General features: G+C 39.9%; 1 protein-coding gene across 1 annotated transcript in view; it reads right to left on the bottom strand.

Annotated features, from left to right (window-relative positions):
• Grm3 (glutamate receptor, metabotropic 3) overlaps positions 1–26134 on the bottom strand; it is a 240117-nt gene that overhangs the window by 76824 nt on the left and 137159 nt on the right. The window contains exon 3 of the mRNA NM_181850.2: positions 7860–8715. Coding sequence (NP_862898.1) covers positions 7860–8715 — 856 coding nt within the window. The remainder of the gene's footprint in view (positions 1–7859; positions 8716–26134) is intronic.

The raw sequence follows: 26134 nt of genomic DNA on the forward strand, positions 1-26134 counted from the left end.
AGGTGACATCTTCTGGGAAGTGTTTTCTGAAAGCACAGAGGCTGTGTTCCAGAGATAGCCAAGATTGTACCTTGTGCTGTGGCTGGACTTGGTAATGTGTAAGAGTCACCCAGGTGGTACTGGTTTTGAAGGCATGAAGGGGTCACAAAGGGCTACAAAGGGCATGGCTGGAGAAGTGACCCAAGCCCTTGGAGGAACCCAGAAGATCATGATTTGGATCCCAGACATTGGACGGTTGGAGATTGAGTTTTGCTTTTGATTGTGACTGTGCCCTAATATTTTCCTTCTTGAAGGAAGAAACTATTTTGTGGAGCCCACAGTTAAGAGATTTTTAATTATAAAAAGACTTTGGATTTTAAAAGAGATGTATATTTTAAAGAGATTAAAAATTTAAGAATATGTAAAGACTGTGGGACGTTTAAAGTTATTTAGATCTTGGGGATGAATAAGAATGTAAGGGTTGAGGCTTACTAGTGATGTGTTTGTGTGTCAAGTTGACAAGGGGTCAATTTTACTGGCTGGTTTTGTGTGTCAACTTGACACAGCTGGAGTTATCACAGAGAAAGGAACTTTAGTTGAGGAATAAAGCCCAATAAGCCCTTTCCTCCCCAACTTGCTTCTTGGTCATGATGTTTGTGCAGGAATAGAAACCCTGACTAAGACATCAGTGAAAAAGAGAGACACTATCTTACAGTAAAGGCCTGGAAAACAATTTTCCAAGCAAATTGTCCCAAGAAACAAGCTGGAGTAGCCATTCTAACATCGAATAAAATCAACTTTCAACCAAAAGTTAACAAAAAGGATAAGGAAGGACACTTCATGCTCATCAAAGGAAAATTCTATCAGGAAGAATACTCAATTCTGAACATTTGTGCTCCATACAAGGGAGAACTTTGCATTTTACCAGAGAGCTCATACAGCTGATAAACAACTTCAGCAAAGTGGCCTTTGAGTTAAAATTATCTCAAACAAAGGAGTAGCCTTCCTATACTCAAAGGGCAAAGGGGCTGAGAAAGAAATTAAGGAAATGACACCCTTCACAATAGTCACAAACAATATAAAATATCTTGGTGTGACTCTAACCAAGTAAGTGAAAGATCTGTATGACAAAAACTCCAAGTCTCTGAAGAAAGAAATTGAAGACCTCAGAAATTGAAAAGATCTCCCATGCTCATGGATTGGCAGGATTAATACAGTAAAAGTGGACATATTGCCGAAAGCAACTTGAGATTCAATGCAATCTCCATCAAAATTCCAACTCAATTCTTCATAGAATTAGAAAGAACAATTCTCAAATTCATTTGGAACAACAACAACAACATAAACAACAACCCCCCCCCAAACACATAAAGAAAAAAACACCCAGGAAAATTATTCTCAACAATAAAAGAACTTCTTGGGGGAATCACCATCCCTGACATCAAGCTGTACTGCAGAGCAATAGTGATAAAAACTGTATGGTATTGGTACAAAGACAGGCAGGAACATCAATGGAATAGAATTGAAGATCCAGAAATGAACCCACACATCTATGGTCACTTGGTCTTTGACAAAGGAGCTAAAACCATCCAGTGGAAAAAAAGACAGCATTTTTCAACAAATGGTGCTCATTCAACTGGCAGTCAACATGTAGAAGGATGAAAATTGATCTATTCTTATCTCCCTGTACAAAGCACATGTCCAAGTGGATCAAGGAACTCCACATAAAGCCAGATATACTGAATCTAATAGAAGAGAAAGTAGGGAACAGCCTTGAAGATATGGGCACAGGGAGAAAGTTCCTAAACAGAACATCAATGGCTTATGCTCTCAGATCAAGAATTGAGGATGTGACCTCATAAAATTGCAAAGCTTCTGTAAGGCAAAGAACACTGTTAATAGGAGAAAATGGCCACCAACAGATTGGGAAAAGACCTTTACCAATCCTACATCTGATAGAGGGCTAATATCCTATATATACAAAAAACTGAAGAAGTTAGACTTCAGAGAACCAAATAATTCTATTAAAAATGGGATACAGAGCTAAACAAAGAATTCTCAGCTGAGAAATACTGGATGTCTGAGAAACACCTGAAGAAATGTTCAACATCCTTAGTCATCAGGGAAATGAAAATCAAAACAACCCTGAGATTCTAACTCACAAGAGTCAGAATGGCTAAGATCAAAAACTCAGGTGACAGCAGATGCTGGAGAGGATGTGGAGAAAGAGGAACACTCCTCCATTGGTGGTGGGAATGCAAGCTGGTACAAACACTCTGGAAATCAATCTGGTGGTTCCTCAGAAAATTGGACATAGTACTAATGGTGGACCCAGCTATACCACTCCTGGGCATATACCTGGAAGATGCTTCAACATGTAATAAGGGCACATGCCCATTTTGTTCATAGCAGCCATATTTCTAATAGCCAGAAGCTGGAAACAACCTAGATGTTCCTCAATAGAGGAATGGATACAGAGAATGTGGTACATATATACAATGGAACACTACTCAGTTATTAAAAACAATGACTTCATGAAATTCATAGACAAATGGATGGAACTTGAAAATATCATCCTGAGTGAGGTAAGTCAGTCACAAAAAAAAAAAACCCACACAAGGTATGCACTCACTGATCATTGGATATTAGCCCAAAAGTTCAGAATACCCAAGATACAAATCACACACCATATGAGTGCCAAGAAGAAGGAAGACCAAAGTGCTGATGCTTCACTTTAGAAGGGGGAACAAAAGACTTACAAGAAGACATATAGAGACAAAGTGTGGAGCATAGACTGAAGGAAACTGCTCCACCTGAGGATCCTTCCCATATACGGTCGCCAAACCTGTATGCTATTGTTGATGCAGGGAAGTGCTTGCTGACAGAAACCTGATATGGCTGCCTCCTGTGCTGCTCTGCCATAGCCTGACAAGTACAGAGGTGGATGCTCACAGCCAACCATTGGATTGAGTGTGGGTTCCCAGATAGAGGAGTTGGAAAAGGGACTGAAGGAGCTGAAGGAGTTTGCAGCCCCATAGTGGGGACAATTATGTAAACTGTCCAGACTCCCTGGTGCTCCCGGTGACTGGACCAGTAACCAAAGAGTACACATGGAGGGACTCATGACTCAGGCTGCATATGTGACCTTGTTGGACATAAGTGGGAGGAGTTGTCCTTGAGCCTGAGGGTCTTCAATACCCCAGTATAGGGGAATGCTAGGGTGGGAAGAAGTGGGTGGGTGGGTGCGGGAGCACCCTCATAGAGGCAGGGGAAGAGAAGATGGAATAGGAGGTTTCTGAAAGGGAGACTTTGAAAGGGGAAAATATTTGAAATGTAAATAAAGAAAATATCCCCCAAAATAAGATAATATTTTCTATTTATCATTTCTTGAGATTGAATTTCTAGTAGCTGAAGATGATCTTGAACTCCTAACCTTCCTGATCCCAGCCTTTCAATACCAGGAATACAGGCTTATGAGATAATATTTGTTTAATATAAAACAGTCTTTGTTTCAGAGGAATCATATTTGATTAAATAAATATACCAAAGTTTGTTTATTCACTAGAACAAAACAAAACAAAACAAAACAAAACAAAACAAAACAAAACAAAACGTGGGTCTCCACATGAAAGCCACATTTACGTGAAGGCACAAAGAAAGTAGAGGAACTTACTAGCATCAGGGTATGTGGGGAAGGATTCCATGCAGACAACGTGCAGTGAAACAGAACCCTGCACACCCTTGGGTGAAGAGTTGCTGCAGAGGAGCTGGAGAGGGACACTATGAGTTACAAAGTGAGGGTAGGGAGGGGCAACTCAAGCTGGACTTACAGAGCATGGAAGGGGTGTATTATTGAACGACAATGAGTGACATGGGAAAACTTCTCAAAGGGCTTGGAGCAGATGAGACTCTTGCTCTGATTTGCTGAGAGTCTCATTTTGATTTGCTGTTTATTAGGGAATAGGTTGTGGGGGGTGTTGAGGGGTGGGCAAGAATGAACAATTTGGAGGGTACTATGAAATTAAAGCTAGAGAGATTGGTATTTGGATCCTGCAGGAAGCCACTGAGGTCATCAGTGGTAAGATAACTGAACTGATGAATTTGGAAAGTGCAGCTCGTAGGATATGTTGGACACTTGGATGAAAAGTATAGGGCGAAAACCATGACAGAATGCAGAGAAGACAGTTGGGGGAGAGGTCAGAATGCTTTAGGTGGAGGGAACTGGTCTGTTCTCAGGGTATGAAGATGAGAGTAAAATCACAGCATGTTTCAGGAACTGCACACAATCTTCATGCAGAAAAGAAAAGAAAAGAGAAGAAAAGAAGAGAAAAGAAAAGAAAAGAGAAAAGAAAAGAAAAGAAAAGAAAAAAGAAAAGAAAAGGAAAGAAGAGAAAAGGGAACTGCAGATTTGTCTAGAGAGGTTGGAAGTGGTTATATCCGTGCCAGGAGAGTTTTTGCTATTTTTGAGAACACTTCTGTTAAATCTATTTAGCAAAATGAGTTTCCAAAGGGAGTCAACTCCATAAGACTAAGCCAACCAACACAGGGGCCAGCAGCTTGGAGTGTAACAAAACACCAGGGAGTATGTGGCCAAAGTCCTATAAGAAGCATAGCTATTATAGAATTGATAGCCGTTGTCCCTTTACACAGTCTTGGATGTTCTTGGTAGAAGCAGATGACAAAAAGAGGACTTTTGAGCCCAGTTGGGCAGATGTGGCAAAGTCAGCTTAGTGTTACCTATCATGCCCACTCCATTACATCAATATGTGATTGAGAAAGCCAGATAATTTTTCAGAAAAAAATCATAAAGTACATCTGATTTTGTAATTATTAAGAAAATAAGAATTTCCCTTGGTAATTTTTCATTAAGGCATAAATACTTATAAACTTTCACCTAGTTCTGAGTTTTAGGATATATGTATATCTATGGAGCTAGGCAGATAGTTTAATCATAAAACACCTGTCATGTGATGGCCGACTAGGCCATCTTTTGATACATATGCAGCTAGAGTCAAGAGCTCCGGGGTACTGGTTAGTTCATAATGTTGTTGCACCTACAGGGTTGCAGATCTCTTTAGCTCCTTGGATACTTTCTCTAGCTCCTCCATTGGGGGCCCTGTGCTCCATCCAATAGCTGACTGTGAGCATCCACTTATGTGTTTGCTAGTCGGCCATCACTGGAAAGAGAGGCTCATTGGACATGCAAACTTTATATGCCCCAGTACAGGGGAACAAAAAATGGGAATGGGTGGGTAGGGGAGTGGGGGAGAGGGTATGGGGGACTTTTGGGATAGCATTCTAAATGTAATTGAGGAAAATACGTAATAATAAAAAATAAAAAAAATACCTGTCATGTAAGCATGAGTATGTGAGTTTGCATCTAACACACACACAATGACCAGCTGTGGTGGCGCGTATTTGTAATCACAGTGCTGAGAAGGCAGAGACACAGAGATTCATCAAGCTCATTGGCTATCCGGCCTGGTTAAATGATGAGTTCCAATTGTACTGAGAGAGTCGTCTCAAAAATAAGGTAGTGAATACTTGAAGAAGACACATAACAACAATGCACATGCATACACACACATAGCGATAAGACACACACATGCACCTGCCAACAAAAGTGTATACTTGGCACTACCGTTGTATAAACTATACACAGAAATACCACACACACAGACACACACACACAGACACACAGACACACAGACACACACACACACACACACACACACACAAACAGAGGTTCCTACAAACTCAACATGAAATTCTAGAATGTACATATATTCCTCTAGACTGAAGGACTAGATTTATATAGTTAATTCTTTATTTTTAAAAATACCTTGTTGGATAATTTCTTTATCTTGCTACCTATGCAATACAATTCTTATTTCCAAGCATATTTATTTTGTGGCTAGTCTATTTTACCCATGTCTTCTGTAGTTTAAATCTGTTTCTCTCATCTACTCTCTTCGTAAATGGAGAGGGGTGGCTAATGTCTGACTAATTGAGAAGGCCAAAGTGGCACTTTGTGGTGAGGCCTTGCACAGGCAAAGTGAATTGTAGAATCGAAACCGGTAATTGAACAAGAGAGAGGAAAAGAAGATACATTTGTTTTATTTATCTAGAGTGTGCCCTTATTTCTTCACTTTCCTCTGCTTTTTATGACCCGAGCAGCCAGACAAAGGAAAATGGTGTGGTTATCTTGCAAGAGCTCTCTGAAATCTGAGCTTCACTTGTTTTGGTTGTTTATGAATGAATTGTATGTTGTGTATATTCTCAGATTGAGGGACAAATAGAATACAAAGGATAATGTATGTGGAGAATAAGAGGAATGCTTATCTTACAGGTAGTCTTCAGGGGGGTACATACTTAAATAACTTTCTTTAAGTATTGTGTGTTTATGAAGTGAAGATATCATTTGGTACCAGCTTTAGGATCTTTATTTCTCTGGAGAAGTCAGGAGGATTTAAGAGATTCTGATATGAATGATAATTTACTAGTAACCAATCCTCCCATACCCCACTGTGTCTGCTTGTTTCTATATGCATGGATATACATAGAGGATAAGAAATGTCGAATCTTCAGTGCTTCCTGTCATCATCCTAGTGGTAAGAGGTCACATCTATCAGACGGATGAGAAGGACGCTGACCCGACTCACTTCCATTACTTTTGCCCTTTAGGGAGAATAAAGGGTAGGAAATAAACAAAACTTCCCAATGGAATATGCGTGCCTATTTTCAAGGCTGCCATCAAATGTATGGGAATTTTGGAATAGAAGCCTCTGACTGTGGGTCCTCCCTCACCACACTCAGTAATGTGGCAGTGTTTGAGTTCTGGTTGACCACCTACAAAGGGTGTGGGAGAATTCCTGCTGCTCCAGATCATATGATTTAAGCATATAAACTTCCAGTTCTTGGGTGAAGAACTGAAATTGATTGTGCAGATCAGAATCATTGCTCGATGACATAGGGGACTTTCAACAGTGTAGGCATGTAAGTACCTTGGATCACTATAGTAAATGCTTACAACCTTATGATTTGGCTTTAAGTCCTGAGAGCCATAGACTGTCACTGAGCTGATACCACATGTGAGAATGCAAACCTAAAGTCTGTGTTTTTAATGTTAATAATGCAAAATTGAATTTAGAAATATTTATGCCATATTTGGAAGTAGGTTAAGAAGAGCAGAATTCATTTTGCAGGCACTTGCATAGTTACCTTTGACCAGAATTACTCCAGTCTTCAATTTGCTTCTATTAAGGATCACAGAGAAAGTTGTGTTTTATAATATAATTTGAGAGAACCCACAACTTCTAAAACCCCAAGGGAATATTTCTGTATAAACAGAATAAATAAACCACAGTGCTTGGGAGTCACCATGGTCTGGTTGCCTTTCCTATTCTGTCCCTAATTAGGCTCTGGGAAAAGTGACTTTTTCTCACCCACTGTGACAGTTATGAGATTCTTTTGCTCAGATCCCTCACAAGGAGAGCTTAGAATTCATGTCCCTTACACAGTTGCCAATTCCGCAGCAGAAGATTAAATGCCCCTATCATATGTGTCATATCCCGCAGCTATCAAAAAAGAGAGTCAGTGTAGCATGGCCCGTTCCCGGCGGCTGCCGCAGTGGGACCCATCAAGCGAGCCTAGGGGCCTTTCAGTTTCATGTAGCGTACTAGCCAACATATTCGTCAAAAATGAACAAGACTATCAAAGAGCTATCATTGCACTATGTCTTGGGATATTTAAGATTATGAGCCCTCCTTTTGTGTGGCTCTAAACTTCTAAAGCAAGGATGTCTCTTTAGGAGCAGAAACCTTTGGCTCCTGGTTGAGTCCACTTGTTCATATTACAGAAGACAAAGGCCCACTGCTTACCTGTGAAGTTGATTTTCAGCAAATAATCTTTGTACAACTTCTTTCCATCCAGGATCTTCATTGCATCACAGAGCTTGGTGGTGTTGGGACAGAGGGTGCGTTGCATTTTGTGCAGCGCATGCGCCATGGCATACACTGCATTCACCACAAACATGATCTTGGATTCTTGTTCATAGTTGCTGCTGTCAATGGCCAGGTGCTTGTCACAAATCTGTCTGTGGTTTCTCTTGTTCTGGAGGCTGCACTGGAACTTCTGCTCCCAGAAGTCTCGGAACCAGGGGTTACGATGATTGTTGTAGGGGTTGAGGCTCTGGAAGTAGCGATCAAACTGACGAACAGGGTGGGACGCCAGCTCCAGGGTGATGGCTCCATAGGCGACGTGCTCACTGCCCTTGACAATGCTCTCCTGTGCACCCCAGCCATCGCTGGCCACCCAGGTGAAGGAAGCATTCACGCGGCTGGCTGCAGCGATCAACTCTCGTGAGTCATCACTGCGCATGAACAGGACCACAACTCGCGCGTTAGGTTTCTGCAGGAGCTCACGGATCACGCTGTCGTAGGACTTGCGGATGTTGGAGCGCCCCACCTTTTCAGCAGTGGCGATGCAGATGTTGCGTAGCCTTGCTTCCTGCTCGAAGGCCTCAATCCCTGTCTCCCCATAGTCACCTTCAGAGGCAACAGTGGACACATAGGTCCAGTTAAAGTAGCGCAAGATCTCGGCCATGGCTTTGGCCTGGTAGAAGTCAGGGGGCACGGTCCTGGCAAAATAATCATAGCGCGATTTGTCGCTGAGTTTGGCACTGGTGGAGGCGTAGCTTATCTGAGGGATCTGGAAGAGCCTCAGCAGGTTTGCCACCTGAGTGGGGAGAAAAGAGAGTCACCATTTTAAAAACGTAGAAGCAAATGACTATGTGCAAGAAATCGTTACACCATTCACATCTGTTACCAGCTTCTTTTTCGTGTAGAGGTCGGCTTTTGAGCCTTTACCAGATGATTTCCTGGGTACCATGTTTAGATATAGGGAGCAAGCAGGTCCAAAGCAGGTAGTGTTTGTTTTTGAGAAGAGCATGATGAAAAATGGGAGGCCACCACGGCTGGACCTTCTTAAGTTCTGTGCTAGACTCTAGACTAATGAAATCTGCTCAGAGGCTCTGAACGTGGTCGTTTTAAGTTCCCTGGGTCCTGCTATAGCTCAGTAGACAATGAACTACAGTGAAGCGGCCAAATTCGGTTTTCAGACAACTTGGCTGTGGTTGTATAGAAAGAGCCTGGGTGTTTAATTCTCACTTCCCCCTCTTTCGCTAAAAATGGCAGTCTCTGAAAGAGTTTAATTTGGGAACTGAGTGCCACATGGACAATCCAAATTAGACATTTATTATCTAGGTTAAGCAAAAGAAAAAAATCTACTTAAATTCTATTGAGATCATTCAATTTTTTAGGTATATAATTTGATAAACTTCTGAAATTACAGTAACTTTTTCTTTGCTTTGTTTTTTCTTAAAATTTGTAAAAGGAGAGCATGCAGATATGCTCTTTTTATGGTATTTTTGATTAAAATTCAAATAAAGAAGTATTGATGACATTGTTAAGAATGACTGAGTACTCTGACGTATTTCAAGCCTATGCTGAATAAAAAATTTTGATTTTTTTTATAAGTTAACTACAAACATTTCACTATTTTTTATTATAGGACAAAAGAGGAAGTGGTCCTAGTTTATCAAGAAGTATTGCATGAAATATTTTGAAAATATATTTTGTTACACATATCAAGATAGATTACATTCATATCTAGTAAGAAATTCGCTTTTAGCCAGGTGATCTAAGATGCCTTTAATCTCAGCACTTGGGAGGTAGAGGCAGGCATATGTCTCAGTTTGGGGCCAGCCTGGTCTACAGAATGAGTTCCAGGACAGCCAGGGTCACATACAGAGAAACCCTGTCTTGAGAATAAATAAATATAAATAAATAAACACAAATAAAATTTGTTTTTATTCTTCTTGCTTTGAAAAGTTCTGCCTTTACTGACATTAAATTACATAATCCTGTGTCAACTTTAATAAAACAAGTTGACTATTTCAGAAAACTATATGTTGGAGAAAGCTTAGGTACTTTGAAAATTTTTTTCTTTTGGCAATTGAAGTTTTGTGTTTACATAAAACATACAGAGAGAACAGCTTGAAACAGGTTGTTCTGAGCACAATGCAAGCAACATGAAGCAATGAATAGCTGACTCCCGGTTAATCCTCATTTCACGTAGCAAAGGAAACCAACAGCCTAGCTCATATACATCTACACAGCATGGTATTGGAGATCTGGCCTGGTATAAAAAACAACCCTGATATAGTCAGGGCTATCAAACATAGTTTCCACTTCGAGTAATTCTTACTTAACTTCTATAGGACAGCTGGAAAAATCTGACACATGGCACACCAAATAGTGAAAAATTAGAACCTCGAGAGAAGGCAAACGGTTGGATGAATAGGTAGAACGCAGTTCTTCTCTGCTAAGGACTGGAAACTTCCGTGCAGAATGGCTTGCACACACTGGCTGATCAGAGCACGGAAATACTTTTTCTTTACTCAGGGTAAGTGAATGGGCAGGTGGCCCTGAACCAATACTGCCATTAATCCTAGCACTGACTTCCACTGGACTTACATGGTACTATGGTAGCTGTGGTGATGCAATCTTTTTCTATAAAGAGACCTGATCCTAAAATTTCTGGATAGCACCAGAAAGGCCATTTCTTATTGCTGGAATACTTTCCTCATCCTTAAATTGGAGTCATCAGAACCTGTACTGTCTAGGGAGACATGAAAGAATACCCAGAGACATTATCTCCTGAAAGTGAAGAACCACAGCTCCTAAGCTGTTATTTTTTTTTTCCCAAAGGGGTAAGGAAGTGCTTAAGAAAACATTTTTTTCTTGTCCCTTTGACTGCTAGACTGGGCTTTAAGTTTGCTGCTTCAAAATGTCTGAGCACAACTTACAATCAAGAAAAGCTGCACAAGAGAATGAGTTAGCTCCAACATGATAGCTACATGAACATTCTCTGTGCTGGGAAGAGGTACAAGCAAGCTTCAGCCTGTTTGGAAAGGTGGTGAACTCGAATAAAAAACCGATTATTGCTGCTCTTTTTACAATAGCTATACATGCCACTGTGCATGTGTATTTAATTAAGGGAGCTACAGTTAACTCTAGGAAAAGGAAGCATAGTTGCTGTGGTAAGATACAAGGATGGAACTCTCATAAGTACAATGTCAACTGTATTGTCTGTATTGGACAGCATGGAGCAATCATATAAAGTCATGCCATTCTGAGTTACATTATAAACACATTTACAACAAATTAATGCTAGGGTAAAGTACTGAAATACTCTTAGTAGAGGGAATTGTTATACTAAACGTAGTTTCCTTAGTTATAAAGTAATCATTCTGAATTAATAAGTAGGTACCACAGAGGGCAGATTGTTAATCTCTTCTCTTTCTCCTCCTTCAATCTAGTGTGATTTCTAGAGAACAACATTCATACTTCGGTTTGTGTATTTTTATGGTTCCATTTTCTTCTTACAACATCAGTTACTATTTGTAATGATTGTGTGTGTATGTGTAAATCTACACATGCATTTTCTTTTTTTGTTATTTACAAGGGCTTTTTGAGGTAAATATTATCTTCATATCAACATGTAAAACTGAATTCTATGAACTCATGAGACCTTTTCATAGTTTTACAATTCCAAGTGTGGAAGAAAATCAAAATGCAAAACTCGACTTCCAATACCATGGTTGTCTTCTTCTGCCTTTCTCTTTACTTCTCTTGTGTGGTCATCACTTTGAGGCTTGGAATGTGGAGACACTCAGCCATGGGGAACACAAGAGAGAAACACGAAGTGTTTAGTGTATATCAGACACTATCTAGCTGATGTCAGTAGTAGTTTTCTTTGTATGTGCGTGTTCATGTGTGAATGCAAATATATGCCTGCTCCAGAATATGAGTGGAGGGACAGGAAAACCTCAGGGACACTGCTCACCCTCTGCCTTTCTACGTATGCCAGCCTTCTGGAGGTTCTTCCGTTTATACCTCATATTCTGGCATAAGAGAGCTGGAGTCTCAGACATGTGTGACCTTATGTAGCTTTGTGTGGAGTCTGAGGATCCTACTTCAGGTCTTTGTGCTTTCAAATAAGCACTTTATTCACTGAGCCAGACTTCTGAACTTATTGTAAACAGAATTTAAATTTGGGGTTGGGAGATGCCCAGGTAATTGTCTGCTAAGTTCTCTGTCTTATTTGTTTAAAATTGAGCATTTAAAAAAATTCCTGCCTTGCTAACTGGCCATATGGTTTTTTGGAGAAAGTATAAAGTAAGAAAAACTCCTACACTGGGCATCATTTTGAATGATAAAGGAAGAATCATCTAAGGATGGGAAAGTGGTGTAAAATTCAGAAGAAAGTTGCCTAGTTATGTTATTATTAGCAGAAGAGGAGGAAAGAAAACCAAGACCTAGTTATAGGTTTTAGACAGAAGCATTTTTAAAAAAAGATATGTACTTTGCATAGGTAGAGATTATTTAAGTAATACAGTTTAAGAGCAGATGAAGCACTTAAAAATGATTCATATAATATAGTCTCAGTAAGAGAGAGAAGATAACTCCCCAACCACACTGGTTAATGGAATGCACTGGAGGAACTGTGGGCTAAAGGATGCGTGAACTTGATGTACTGGGAGCATCTCTGAGCTCATTGTGAAGCTGCCTATGAACTCATTAGCACTGCAGACAGTGCAGAATGGAATGTGGGGATGGATGTGTATTTAGTTATTGTTTTTATTTGTGTTGACTTGTATTTCACCAGAAGATGTGGTTGGTAGAAACAGATCTAATGACTGGAGAAGTTGACTCCATAAACACAGAAAATAATAGCTGGTCATGGTGATAGATTCCTGTAATCATAAAACCTGGGTGAGTTAAGGCAGAAGAATGGGGAACCTGAGGCCTGTATGGTCTTCATAGAGAGATCCTGTCTTCAAAAAAGATGACAACATGACAATATTATTTCCACTTTCTTTCTTCTCAGTAAGGATGTATTCTAACATGGATATGGTGATACAAATGAAAATGATATGAAAAAATTATCTTATAGCAAATCTCTCCAGAAAGAAAGAAAAGCTCATAAAAGCATATTCGGTTTACTGCTCTCAAAGAATTCTGGAAAATGAAGATTAAATTACAGAGTCATTTTAACAAATGAATAGTGAGAAGATAAAAGTGTGAAAGGAGAAGGAAAAGGGAAAATTCAGGAAACAAAAAAGAAGAGTGGACATAAGTTAACAGGAATGGCTTTGATAATTTTCTAGCTCCTGGCTTTCCAACAGATATGGCGCAAACACTTAGGCATGAATGAAGCAGTTAGTAGGAGTCAGATGAGCTTAGTAAGAGCACATTTCACTTTCAGCATCATGAACCATTTAAAGAAGAATTGTTGTCTGGAGAACCATGGAGGATCATGACTCCAAGCAAACATTAATGATGTTACCTGGGGTCTTGCGAAAAAGGAACAGAATTGGGTACAAAACTAAATACATGCACAGCAAAAATTTAAAATATATTCAAAGCAGATTTTGCAGAGTAGGGGAGGTACAGGCTGTCTCTGTATATATCAAACTTACATCAAACTTGCTAGGTCAGCAGGCTATCTTTGAGTCAATGATCTTTCAGCCTCAGCCTGAGGAGGCCTGGATGGCTAGTAGGCATCTCCATGCCTAGTAGAGAGCAGCTTGGAAGATAGAGTCCACCTTCTGAGAAGGATAAGATTCCCTTTCTGCAAGCAAGGTGACATCTCATCAGCCGAGATGTAAGTTTCTGGGTTTAAGTTTAAATGTTTATTACTGTCTTTCTTCAGCTCATATCTGGGCAGTGATGTTGGTGAGTGAGACTTTATTATGTAGCTCCTGACATTGCTAGGAGCTATGACCTCATGGAAAGCTGACCCTCTGGTTCTTACAATCTTTCTGTCCTTTCTTTCACAAAGGGCTCTAAGCTTTAGATGTGGGAGTGTTGTGTTGATGCATCCACTGGAACCGAAGGACTCTGCATTTGATTTGTTGCTGTTTTCTGAGAAGGTCTGCTGCAGAGAGTAGCTTGATGAGGGCTGAGGACCACACTCATCTCAGGGTGTGCTTGATGAGGGCTGAGGACCACACTCATCTCAGGGTGTGCTTGATGAGGGCTGAGGACCACACTCATCTCAGGGTGTGCTTGATGAGGGCTGAGGACCACACTCATCTCAGGGTGTGCTTGATGAGGGCTGAGGACCACACTCATCTCAGGGTGTGCTTGATGAGGGCTGAGGACCACACTCATCTCAGGGTGTGCTTGATGAGGGCTGAGGACCACACTCATCTCAGGGTGTGCTTGATGAGGGCTGAGGACCACACTCATCTCAGGGTGTGCTTGATGAGGGCTGAGGACCACACTCATCTCAGGGTGTGCTTTGGAATACAGTTAGGGATGCTGCTGTTTTCATGCAGCAGTGCCTGGAGCTTCTCCTCCAAGAGCCATGACCTTACTTGCCATGAGTAGATGGCTGGGTTTTATTGAGTGGGTCTTAAGTCCAATTACGCATTTGTTGGGTAATGACAAGGTAACTCTGGCACTAACTGCACCTTTAGAGGTCATGTGCCATGATGGCCTTTGCTGTGGTGGTTTATTATCTCTTAATCTTCCCAATAATTTTGTGTGGTAGAAAAGGCCGTTATACCACTATATATATTGAAGAATTGAGGTACAATATGTTAATAGGTATTGGATGCTGGATTTGATCTTGTGAATCTGAGACCTCTCACTATACTCTATCATTCTAGATCGACTCAGTTCATTCTGCGTGCCAAGTTCATTACCAATAGTTTCCAATTCAGTGCTGCAACAAGGTAAGATACTGTGTTTGTCTACTTTTCTTTCTGAGCCTCTAAACTTGTTTATTTGAGAAGCATGAGCCATCATTCCTTGTAAGCAAACGCATTCTTTTATAGTTATCTGGCTACACTTTGTAGTAGCCTCATAAACAACTGTTTGTGGACTGACCATCTACAATAAGAAAGATCTTTCCTACAATCTACCGAGAAGTTTTTGCCTAGAGGATGACATCTTCAACCTGTAACTATCACAGCAGAAACATGTGGTAATTTCTAAGTTATTTACTAAACCTTTGGAGCAGGAAATGCGCTTCCTTCATCTCTGTTGATCTTCCCTCAATGCCTCTCAGACCTTGGGATGATTCACTATCTTTGTTAACCTAATGAAGTAACGGGTGAATGGGCAATTTTCTGCCATAGCATCTCACCTTTTCTAAGACAGAGATAGGTGTCTGTGGAAGAGGCAAACACTAGATCCACTGAACAATGTGAAACGACCATCAAATATCTCCAATTATCAATTTGTTGTGCAATGTGAGTTCTTTACTACTTGTGTTCAGTTTTTCATCAAAATGAAATGACACATAGGCAATTCATTTAGAGATTTAAGGATCCTCAATCAAGATTTTCATGCCATTTAAATCAGTTTATCCAAATTACATTTGCATGAACAGGCAAAATAAAACCAATTCTATATCAGTTGTACTTGCCATTCCACAAGTTTCATAAGGACTATATAAAGCAAATTAAGGACATTATAAAGTTTGATTAATTAAACCATACATATTTAAGTTGGCAGCCAATAAACATAAAACTAAGGCAAACATCACCAAATGAATTGTTCCTATGGTCTTCAGGCAAGGTAGGGTATCCCTTCTGACAAATGCATTGTGTACAGATATCTAACCAGTCATATCAGTTGCCCGTTTATTATTCTTGCTTTGGGAATATATAAAACTTTGTTTTTCCTATAACAAATTCTAATCATGGAAAGGTACTATTATTTAATTAAAAAACTTGTTGACATCAGGAAAATGCAGTATATATTACTGTTTCCATGTATTTATTTATGGTCTGTGTGTGTGCATGCACGCGTGCTCATGTGTATATACTGGCATGGGTGCACATGCCACGATAAGAGCATGAGGTCAGAGGACAATTTACAGAAGTTTGTTCTCCTCTTTTATGGTGTTTGATTCTGAGGACCAGACTCTAATTGTCAGGCTTGGTGGTGACAAGTCCCTCTATTCTCTGGTCCATGCATCTGGCTCATGCTAATTTTATATGCAAAGTTACTGTGGGGTGTACATTTTTTTGGTGCCTTGAATTTATCCAGGAATTAGTTTTTAACTGTAGCCTAGAAAGTCACAAATATATTAACGCTTATTTTTAATTCAAGAATGTAAAAGATTACAAGCCTAATTTATTTGGCAATTGTATTTCTTGAGAGTTTTCATCCTCAGATTATTCTAGGTGGAAGCCTTGATTTTGGTGACTCTTTGATCATGAAGAACAAAAGACTGTGAACTCTGGGAAAGACTCAGGATGTCTACCATTCTTTTTATGTTGTGAAGAAAGAGAGTGTCGATTCAAACTTGTCCGAGTTACCTGTGGCACTCATGTCAAGTCTCTCCCTGATATGTCCCTTTCACACATGAGCTTTAGCATTTCTATTTGACACAATGTCATTTTGGGAAAAAAAAAAAGAACAAAAACTGAAAAGGCCATGCACTTTTAGAGTCTGGTGTAAATAAGTACTCACGAATGTGGTTTTCCTCCATGAGAATTCTTTTTAGAATTTTTATAACATTGGCTTCTGAATCTGTGCTCATATAATAAAGGGAACAATGGCAACTGGCTTTTATGTGGACCTATGCTTAGTTACAAAATTCCAGATGGAAGGAGGCAACAGACATTTCCAAGAAAGATGCTATTTGTAGGCCTGAGCTATACACATTTGAAAAAGGAAGCTTTGCTGCTGTCTCTGGGGATCTGGAGCCTAGCATAATAATCTCGGTAGCTTTGCCTTTTGTTCTGTGCTGTTCAAAGTCCATATCTCTTTGGGGCTGTTTTCTAAGAATAAGCCTATATCTTTAATTGTTCTGTAATGCATGCAGAGCTGAATTTTTATTTAGTCCTTTTAATTAAATGCTTATATATAAGCCACTTAGGGCTGAACTTTGGACCATCTGCTAGCTCCCAGTCCAGTTACCAGGTGAAGAAGTTCCAGAATTGTGAGGCTAAGAAACCCCAGAGTTCTTCCTCTCCACACAGATCAAATTAAACTATTAGCTGTACAAAAGACCAGATTGGCTTGTATTTTAAACTAGAACTGGAGGTGGCTTGTAGTTGAGAAACTGCCTGAGGAATTCAAGCTGTTCCCATCACATGAGTTATCTGTCCATATAGGGTGCCAATCATACTGTTATTGCAAAAAGGGATTAGTCATTTTTTTTTTCTTTCGGGCACATTAGCTGCAGCACATCTGGAAACATGCTTCCCCCACCCCTTACGAGGGTAAAACACTATAAAGTAGCAAGAGTTAATTTGAATTTAGGAAGTTATGTAATATGATAATAGTAGAGTAAATGGCAGTCTGCTCAGTATAATCTGAAAAGTCACCGAGGCTTACATCGCAGGGGCTTTGAAAATATAGGAGTCAAAGATGCTTCCTGCCATTTTCTATCTTGACATAGTCCCAGTGATGATCCATGGAAATCTCAAGGAAAAGACCCTTAAGGATGTCCCCAACTGTTCTTTCTATTTCAGTTTCCCCTAAACCCATCCCACTAAGCACCTGCGGTCTGCAGTCTGGATCATCGTCTGCTTTTGCTTTCCTCCTTTAGAAGCGAGGGATTGATTAGTCATGAAGCTTATTTGGCTTCTTTTTCTCAAGGCTGATCGATGAGCCTGAAAAGATGTGCAGATTAAGAAGGAGTCTTTGAATCCTATTATTTCAGAGGACAGATATCAGAAAGCAGGCCAGGAGTTCTGCTGTGACAACGCCACTCTACACTGTAGTGTATGTCTTGTTCCCTAATCTTCATAGATCTATCTCAGGAATTACTTTCTAGTCAGACTTAACCTGTAGTTACATAATTAAAAAGGAGAAGTTATTTTATCCAGAGAATCATCGAATATGTCTTTGATTCCCCCCCTTTTTTTTTCCAAGAGTAAATTTTCAAGAGAATTCAGGAAGCTGAACTGGTTTCAGTTTCATACAGTAATAAGGGGTCTGTGGTATGTTATCAAGGGTTTATGTTGAACAGCTATACTTAAAAAGCACTCTCAGGGTACTCGACACCACAAGACACGCCAGAAGCATCCTTTAGTGCCTTAGGGGTTGATTTTTGGGAATGTCTTTTGAAGATTTAACAGTTACAAGTTAACCTAAGCTATATTTTTCTGAAGCCCCTAAAGTTACTTGTATACAATGGTACTGCAAAGATGCCATCATTTATTTAAAAAAAATCATTATACTGTTTTTGGCTGTTAATCAAAAGTAAAATTTGGGGGCGTTAAGGATTACAGCCTAATGTTTTTATAAATGGTGCCTGCTTACTTTTCAGGTCCTGCACAGGGAATTTAGGCAAGAGGGTGGTATTTGTAGTGAGTAGAGCAGCATTATTCAGGAATTTTTGGTCTATTACTTGAGCAAAGTTTTTAGCACACAGGATGCAAACTGAGTAGTGGTTCAGTACCCAGGACTGGACCAACATTTCCATCTCAGCTGCTTCTCTCTCTGACTATGTGAACTTAGGCAGCATCATATTTCTTTAGGTACCAGTTTCCTCATTGAAAAAAGGTACTGGTACTCATTCCCAGAGTTAGGAAATTTTGTAAGGATTGAATAGCAATATGTGGGAAGTACTAGTTTATTGATCAGCCTAAGGTAAAATATTTTAAAAGTGGTAAAGATGTCTATTCAAGGTATTTTTCTAAAATGAAACTTTTCCTAAAATAAACAAACATAAGTCTTCACTGTCCTCATGGGAGTTGTTCTTTCCCAGGCAATAAAGAAAAATAGGCACAGATGACATTCTGAGATACAGATACAAGGCTCAGACTGATAGAAGAACTGATCACACGTAGGTGGGATATGGCAGGTCATAATATGTAAGACTGAAGTTGAAAAGTAAGTGGGAGTTTTCCAGGGAGAGATAAGAGAGATGGGTTTTTAGGTTGGAGAGAGAAGTCACATAATGAGAACGGTGCATATTGTGTTATTCATATCAGATGGGTCACTAGTACAATAGGAACAGGAGATGGCAAAGACATGGGTGTGCCTCATAGGAACAGGAGATGGCAAAGACATGGGTGTGCCTCATAGGAACAGGAGATAGTAAAGACATGGGGGTCACAATAAGACAGCCAAATGCTTTATAGGCAGCTATGAATATTTTGATATATGTTATTTTGGATATACAAATTAAAAATTTAAATATAGCAATTATATGAAAAACAGTTTTTAAAACATCACAGTGGATGGCATCCAACTTGAAAGTCACTAGGTGGAGGCCCTCACTTGGACAGAATACTTGTTTTAATGTGGACTGAGTTCTTGAAGGCCAGGAGGCCTATAATTTCAGTAACTCTGAACTGCTTAATGGAAGTATCAAGATCAAGGTGTTAAAAAATATCTTCCCTAAAATTTATTTCAATTGGTTGATAGTAATTATTCTGAACATTCTTTAGTTTGCATCACTGGTTGGCCACCATCTTGAAAGGATGCAGGTCATAGTTATGACAGCTATTGGCAACTGAGGGAAGGCTGAAGAATTTTAACTTTCTGAGAGTGACTCAGAAAAGACTACACAAGACGTTCTTTACAGTAGAGTGAATTGCTAAGGACTGTTAAATAGTCCATGCTTGCACCTTAAACTCACTGTGTAACAATAACCTACGTTTATAATTGTGTTGTTTCAAATTTGGTATAAATGAAATATCTTAAAACTACATAGTAAACAAAGGCAGTATATGGTTAATTCACATGTCCACTTAAATGTCAATCAACCCTTGCCTTTTATAGAATAAATTCCACAAACTGTGCATCATGCATTCAAATGCCTGTTTCCTACTTTGAGAGTGTTTAGTTGCCCAGTTTGTATTCCATGGAGACTCCCTGGGAACCAGGTGACATCTACCCAAATGTTAGGCCCAATGCCTAGTTCCAGGGATGCACACCTGGCCTACTCAACTGTAGCTACTGGTGACAAGTATCTCAAAATGTTTTGCCCTTCCGACCACCTGGCAAAAAATTCTAATCTATATTTAGAACATCATTTTGGGAAGTATTGTTGCTATTGTATTTTCTTCTGTGCTGCAATTCCCAATGTTGGATATGAAGTCAAAGAGCTGGCAAGAATTAAGACTTTGTCACTAGAAACAGAGGGATTTCCATAATATGCCAGGTGGTGTTGTCAAAAATAGAGACATTATAATTTTAGTGTTTGAAGTCCTACTGATAAACAGCCTGGAGTATCAGTGTTTGCTCAGAGTTTAACTGCAGGTGTTTGGGGAACATTATGCTTAAATCCCCCAAGTCACTAATTGGAAAAACACTGTTACCTCTCGACCTACATTTCCCCCTGGATTAGGAAAAACACCTCTACTGCATTAAATCAATGCTCTCTCATCATGATAAATTGCTAAGGTTGGCACTTTCTATATTACAATACCAAACCTTGTTCTACTGGTTTATTGAAAAGGGGCAAACTTTATGGTGATGTAGAAAGGAAGCTGAGTCATTAAAACAATCATTTCCAAACTGGAGAGATGGCTCAGTGGTTAAGAGCAGACTGCCCTTCCAGAGGTCCTGAGTTCAATTCCCAGCAAACACGTGGTGACTCTTGATCATATGTAATGGGATCCAATGCCCTCTTTTGATGTGTCTGAATAAAACAACAATGTACTCACATACATGAAATAAATAAATAAATCTTAAAAAAAAAACCCCAGTAATTGCTTAGGTTTAACTAAAACTGTCAAGTGTCTTATTTCAACTAAATTACTTTGTAATCTATAGTCACAAGTCACTTGCTAATAATATCTTAGCAAAGCTAGATTCCTTGCTTTTCATCTCATAGTGTGCATGATACAGTGAGATCTATAATACAAACATGGTTCATAGCCATGGGCCATTCTTTCCTGTAAATTCACATAGTATGCATGGTGGTCTGGGTGGCAGCGTTTTGCCGCTCACTAGAGTAGTTTCCTAATAAATATAGAACAGAAGGAGAATTAATTAAGGAACAAACTAACCTTAAAGCAGACGGAAATATAGTGCATCTGCATCTTAGGTAATTACCTATGGTGAGAATTTTCTACAATAAAGCAATGTTAGCAAAAACATCTTTAATTGCTATCGTTGGTGCCTCCCTCCTTGTGATAGGGCCCTTGAACAGTGTTACCCTTTCATTTGGGAAGCTGAGCAAGAGCAATAGAAGGTCTCAGACAAGCAGCTTTGTGAGAATGCGTTGGAATGGGAAGGGTGAGAAGGGAGTCCAGTGACTCCGAGGCAACTGAGGAAGATGCTTTGGGAACTCAGACTGAGAGGAGATGATGAGCCTGTGGCACGGGAGGCAAGGGCTGCATGGATCTGAAACTTAGAGGAATTGAAACTTGGTGAGTTCTTTCAAGGAGTACCTGTTCCTCTTGGGACTGCTCCTCTTGAACGTTGTTTGCTGAAGGAAACAAACAACAACAGAAACGAACAGGTTGAGAAATGAAACCTGTGTGTGAATACTGCTAACACCTCCACTCAGATGTGAGGTGTTAAGTAAATATTAGCAGGTTGCCCTCAGGATTTTAATCACCATATCAAACGTTTTCTAGAGGGACACACTGAAAATGTAGTTGTTTCCTGCCATAAACATTCTAGTTGCAATATTGAACTCACTAAATGCAGCTATCCTTTTAGTTTTTCTACTAATGAATTAGTAAATGAAGTTTTTGTGTTGTCTTTTGCCTCCCCTGAGAGCAGAATCATACTCCATTTTGTAAGCACAGTATTACAGTGACTGGCATTTAGGATTATGTATGTGTATGTGTGTGTGTGTGTGTGTGTGTGTGTGTGTGTGTGTGTGTGTGTGTGTATGTATGTATGTATATGTGTATGTATATTTGTATATGAGTTTTGGATTGGAATCATAGCCTCGTAGTTCATTCTGCATACTCATGGGTAAGAGGTGGGCATTTTTCTGAAGTGGAAAACTAAGTGTCATGTAAGAGACAAATGAAGAAGCAGAATGATTAAATATATATATCTATATATTACATTTACATATATATGTGTATATGTATATATATGTATATATACATAAATTTATATATGTATTTGGGTGTGTACATATACATATATATGTATCTACGCTTATTCATATCCGTGTCCACATTCATATCCATATTCATATCCACATGTATTGTACCTTGGGACTGGTGCATACTATATGCCTTCTTTACCATTCAGTCATATCTGCACCCTATTTACTTATTTTCAATTTTCCTACAGGCTCTTGATGATTTGTTCAGGCTATTGTTGAAGTTATTCTGTAATCCAGTCTTGCCTTGAACTTGCAATTCCCCTGCCTCTGTCTCCAAAGAAGTAGTGGTACCACAGCTTTGTACCTTCAGGACCAGCTCTATATAACCTTTCTGCTGAGAAACCACACAGAGCCAGATGAGAGCCAGTAGTACCTAGCATGGTTCCAGTTAGCCAGTAGGTTGTAGCCTTGGACTTGTCTGTCTGAGAACCAATGGTGCATAAGCTTGCGAGAAGTTCTCAGATGAGGGCATCTTGGGGCCACTCTGTAGACAATGGGGAGAAGAGAGCTCTCATCCTGTGTCCTCATCTATCTTTTACATGACTCTCAGTTTTCACTTCAAGAAAAGGTTCACTTCTTACTCATGAGCATTCAGAATGATCTAGCATAGCGGGTAGTGGCTGTGAGCCTACTCCAAAATTCATGTAAGGATTTTCTTTCTTTAGAGGTAGTGGAGCTGGTTATCATATGTTAATTTTTATAATTTAGTGAAAATAATTTACTCACTAAACTGTGTAGCAGTGAATTAGTTAAACTGCTTTGACTCTTGGATTCGCAAATCTCTCTCTCTCTCTCTCTCTCTCTCTCTCTCTCTCTCTCTCTCTCTCTCTCTCTCTCTCTCTCACACACACACACACACACACACCAGCTAGTTTTGATGTGCCTTGACTAGCTCAGTGGCTGGGCATTTCTTATCCTCCCAGCAGCTTGCACACATTCTCCCCTCTGACTTTCCTATGTCAACTTGCTAAATCAACATTTTATCTCTGCTATCCTGAGTGGCCCCTAGGGCCATTTTCCTGAATTCTTACATGGCTGGTTTGGTTCTTTTCTGCAGCTTTTATATCTAATGCCTCTGCTTCCGTGTCATGGCCATTCTGCCTCTTTTTCCTCCTCCCCCTCTCCTTTCCCTTCCCCTCCTCTTCCTCCCTCTCTCTGTTTCTTGCCTGAGCACTCTAAAAGTCCCACCCCTTCTCCCTGCCCAGCCAATGGCTGTACAGCAATCTCTTACTCTCAATTGAAGCCAGGTGAGGGCAGACACCCTCAGGCCAGGAAGCACTGTTTTTTTGGGGGAGCCGAAATAAGACAAAGCATTCGAACCAATCACCAATCCCCAAGAAAATTGCAGAGAGCTTCTCCCCCCCCCACCCCGCCCCCTCCCCAGGGGCTGGCAACACAAAGTGAAATACATGTGATTCCTTGACAGAAATGTAAATGAACAAATTATTTAATGAATGAGAACTGAAGGCCTTAGAAGGAGCTTAGGGGTGTTTTCTTAATGAAGACAGAATTTGAGTTGAGAATGAAGAAGTAGAATTTGGTAAGACTTACTGATAGCCAAAGGACATTATATTTTAGGTATAAAATGAGAACACTGTTTTGTTTGTGAAAGACTGTATAGATACTGCCCACTAGTATATAAGGAAGCATCTTGCCAAGGAGGGCAGTAAAATAGCTATGTGTTTAAATGGAACTAAAACTTTTTCTCCTGTTCCACTCCATTCTTTTCTGCTCATTATTATTTTTGGCCTCTTTGTATTGAGTTGTCAACTGATAGCAGTCCCACATATCCTTTCGAGACAAATTCTGGCCCTTACTAGGAGCTAAGTTTTTAAAGGCTATGGAACCTAAATCTCAAATTTTCTGAGGTTACTTTAGCATTCACCAGCCAAACACTAACTGGGTCATCTTCTACCTGCCATGTTCCAGGTAAAAGATAATCCAAACAGGAGAGATTAGCCAGGGGAAGAGTGCATATTTTAACGTGTTAGAAACATTTCAAGGAAGAACATTTGACTGGGCATCTTAGACACTAACTGCAGCACATTTGAAAAGGCACTAGCATAAACACTGCTCCAAAGTAAGTGCCATAAAGACAATTGCCTCGCTTAAGGCAATCGACCTGAATTTCTTCTTGAAACACAGTATTCCCTGAAGTGAGAGGCTTGTAGGCTTATAGAGGACACCAGGGCAGTCTTTAAAATGCTTTGAAAAGGAACCTGCTCACTGGAGGGTGTGGGTAGATCCCCTAAGTATATTTGGTCATGTAAATGTATTTGGATGTTTGCATTCATTGATGACTGAATTAAGAAATCAATTTGGCTGCTTTATAAAGGGACTACCACAGAGTGGTTTGTCATCCTTAATGAGCATATTGGGAGAATAATTATCCAGGTCTTCATCGATGGTGATACAGCTTAACCCAGCAAGTTGTTAAGAATCCTGCATTAGTGTAGTTTTTACTAACACTGCCTAACAATATGTGCTAACATCGGGAAAGGGTCCTCCTTTTGCTACCTTTGGGAGAATTCCTCTCTTTTAGGGGGAGGTGAAGCTGGAGAGAAAACTCCTTTGGAAGCAATTTTGAAAATAAAGCCATCCAGGCTAAATGGCACACTGGTCAAAGTTTGAATTGGTACCATGCCCTATGAGTTCTGGTCCTGAAGGGTTAGGAGGCTGTGGGCCTTTCAGGAGGGGGGGCTGAGCTCTCAGAAGTCACCCAGAGGGACAGGCTTTTGCTTGCCCCCTGATCTTGTCTAACTCCCTCTGCGTCCGGTCTACCCTGTTGGGAAGTCTGTGTTACTTGTCCTTAGATGCATGAAATTCCCATGCATTCCTCACTGAGGTAGACCCATACCCTCTGAAACCATGATCTAAAATGCATTTTTTCTCTTATACATTGTCTCTGTCATGTGCTTCTGTCACAGCAATACAAAAGGCATCAACATAGGACCATGACATCATCTAAACAGCTGATGGAGCCACAGGAGGGAAGGTGCAGAATATCATTGTCTATGATCCATTCTTAGTAACCCGTTTTCCAGCAGAAAACTCTGGACTTTAGACAGAATGCCATGACATGGTAGTTGTGAACTAAAAATCATGTGAGCACTAAAAATTTGTGCTCATTTATTTCTGCTTGGTTTCATCCTCTTTCAGTTCAACATTTCAGAGCATATTCATGAAGTCTAAGTAAAGACTTAAGACCAATTCCTGCCATCACCACAGTTACCAGCTCCAAGATGTATGGCCATGGTAATCATGGAAGCAGAGGTGGATACACATGAAAGATACCCAGGTAACTTGTCTCTAGAAGTGTTTTCTTCTTATTGTCCAGGAGTGCTTTAAATTCTTAGAACAAATGGAGCCTGGTACTTGGTTCCCTCCTTTCTAGTTCGCCCCCTTATTCCTTTGTGAGCTCTTTGTCTCCGTATACATGAGCATTTGTCATATCTTTCTGGTCAATCTCTTCAGATGCTGGGTCTCATTCAATTTGTTTGCATGTATCTGGTTACCTATTTCCTGGTACAACTTCCATCCTGTCAGCCATCCTAGTTTCTTACCTGTGCACTCTAGTCACAGAGCCCACAGCCAGTGAATGCAATAGAAAACCAAATAATTAGATTTTGAAGAAATAGCTTCTCTCGAGAACACATACAGGAAGGATTTTTCATGTCTTTTCTTCCTTTTAAACTGGCCTGACTTCTGAAGAGTGCTTAGTATCAAAAGAACAAAGCCAAATAAAATAAATATATGTAAGGTATCTTGTTACATAGTTATAAGAAATGGTTTTGGACACATGGAGAATAAGACTTACTGCTTGGGAAAAGCAAATGTCCGCAAAGCATATATGCAATCTTTCATTGAAAGTAATACTGGATATGAGTATTTGGAAAATGTTTGACACTTTGCTGGTAAAATTGTTATTAAAGTGTGCTACATAAAGACCATTTTCTCCTTTTCAAACAAAAATTTTCACCTCTTCTGACTCAAGTATAAAAGTAATGGAAAAATTTACATGATCTGCTCCGAGATGTGCAATATT

This window comes from Mus musculus, chromosome 5 (genome assembly GCF_000001635.26).
Source record: "Mus musculus strain C57BL/6J chromosome 5, GRCm38.p6 C57BL/6J".
Lineage (NCBI taxonomy): Eukaryota > Metazoa > Chordata > Mammalia > Rodentia > Muridae > Mus > Mus musculus.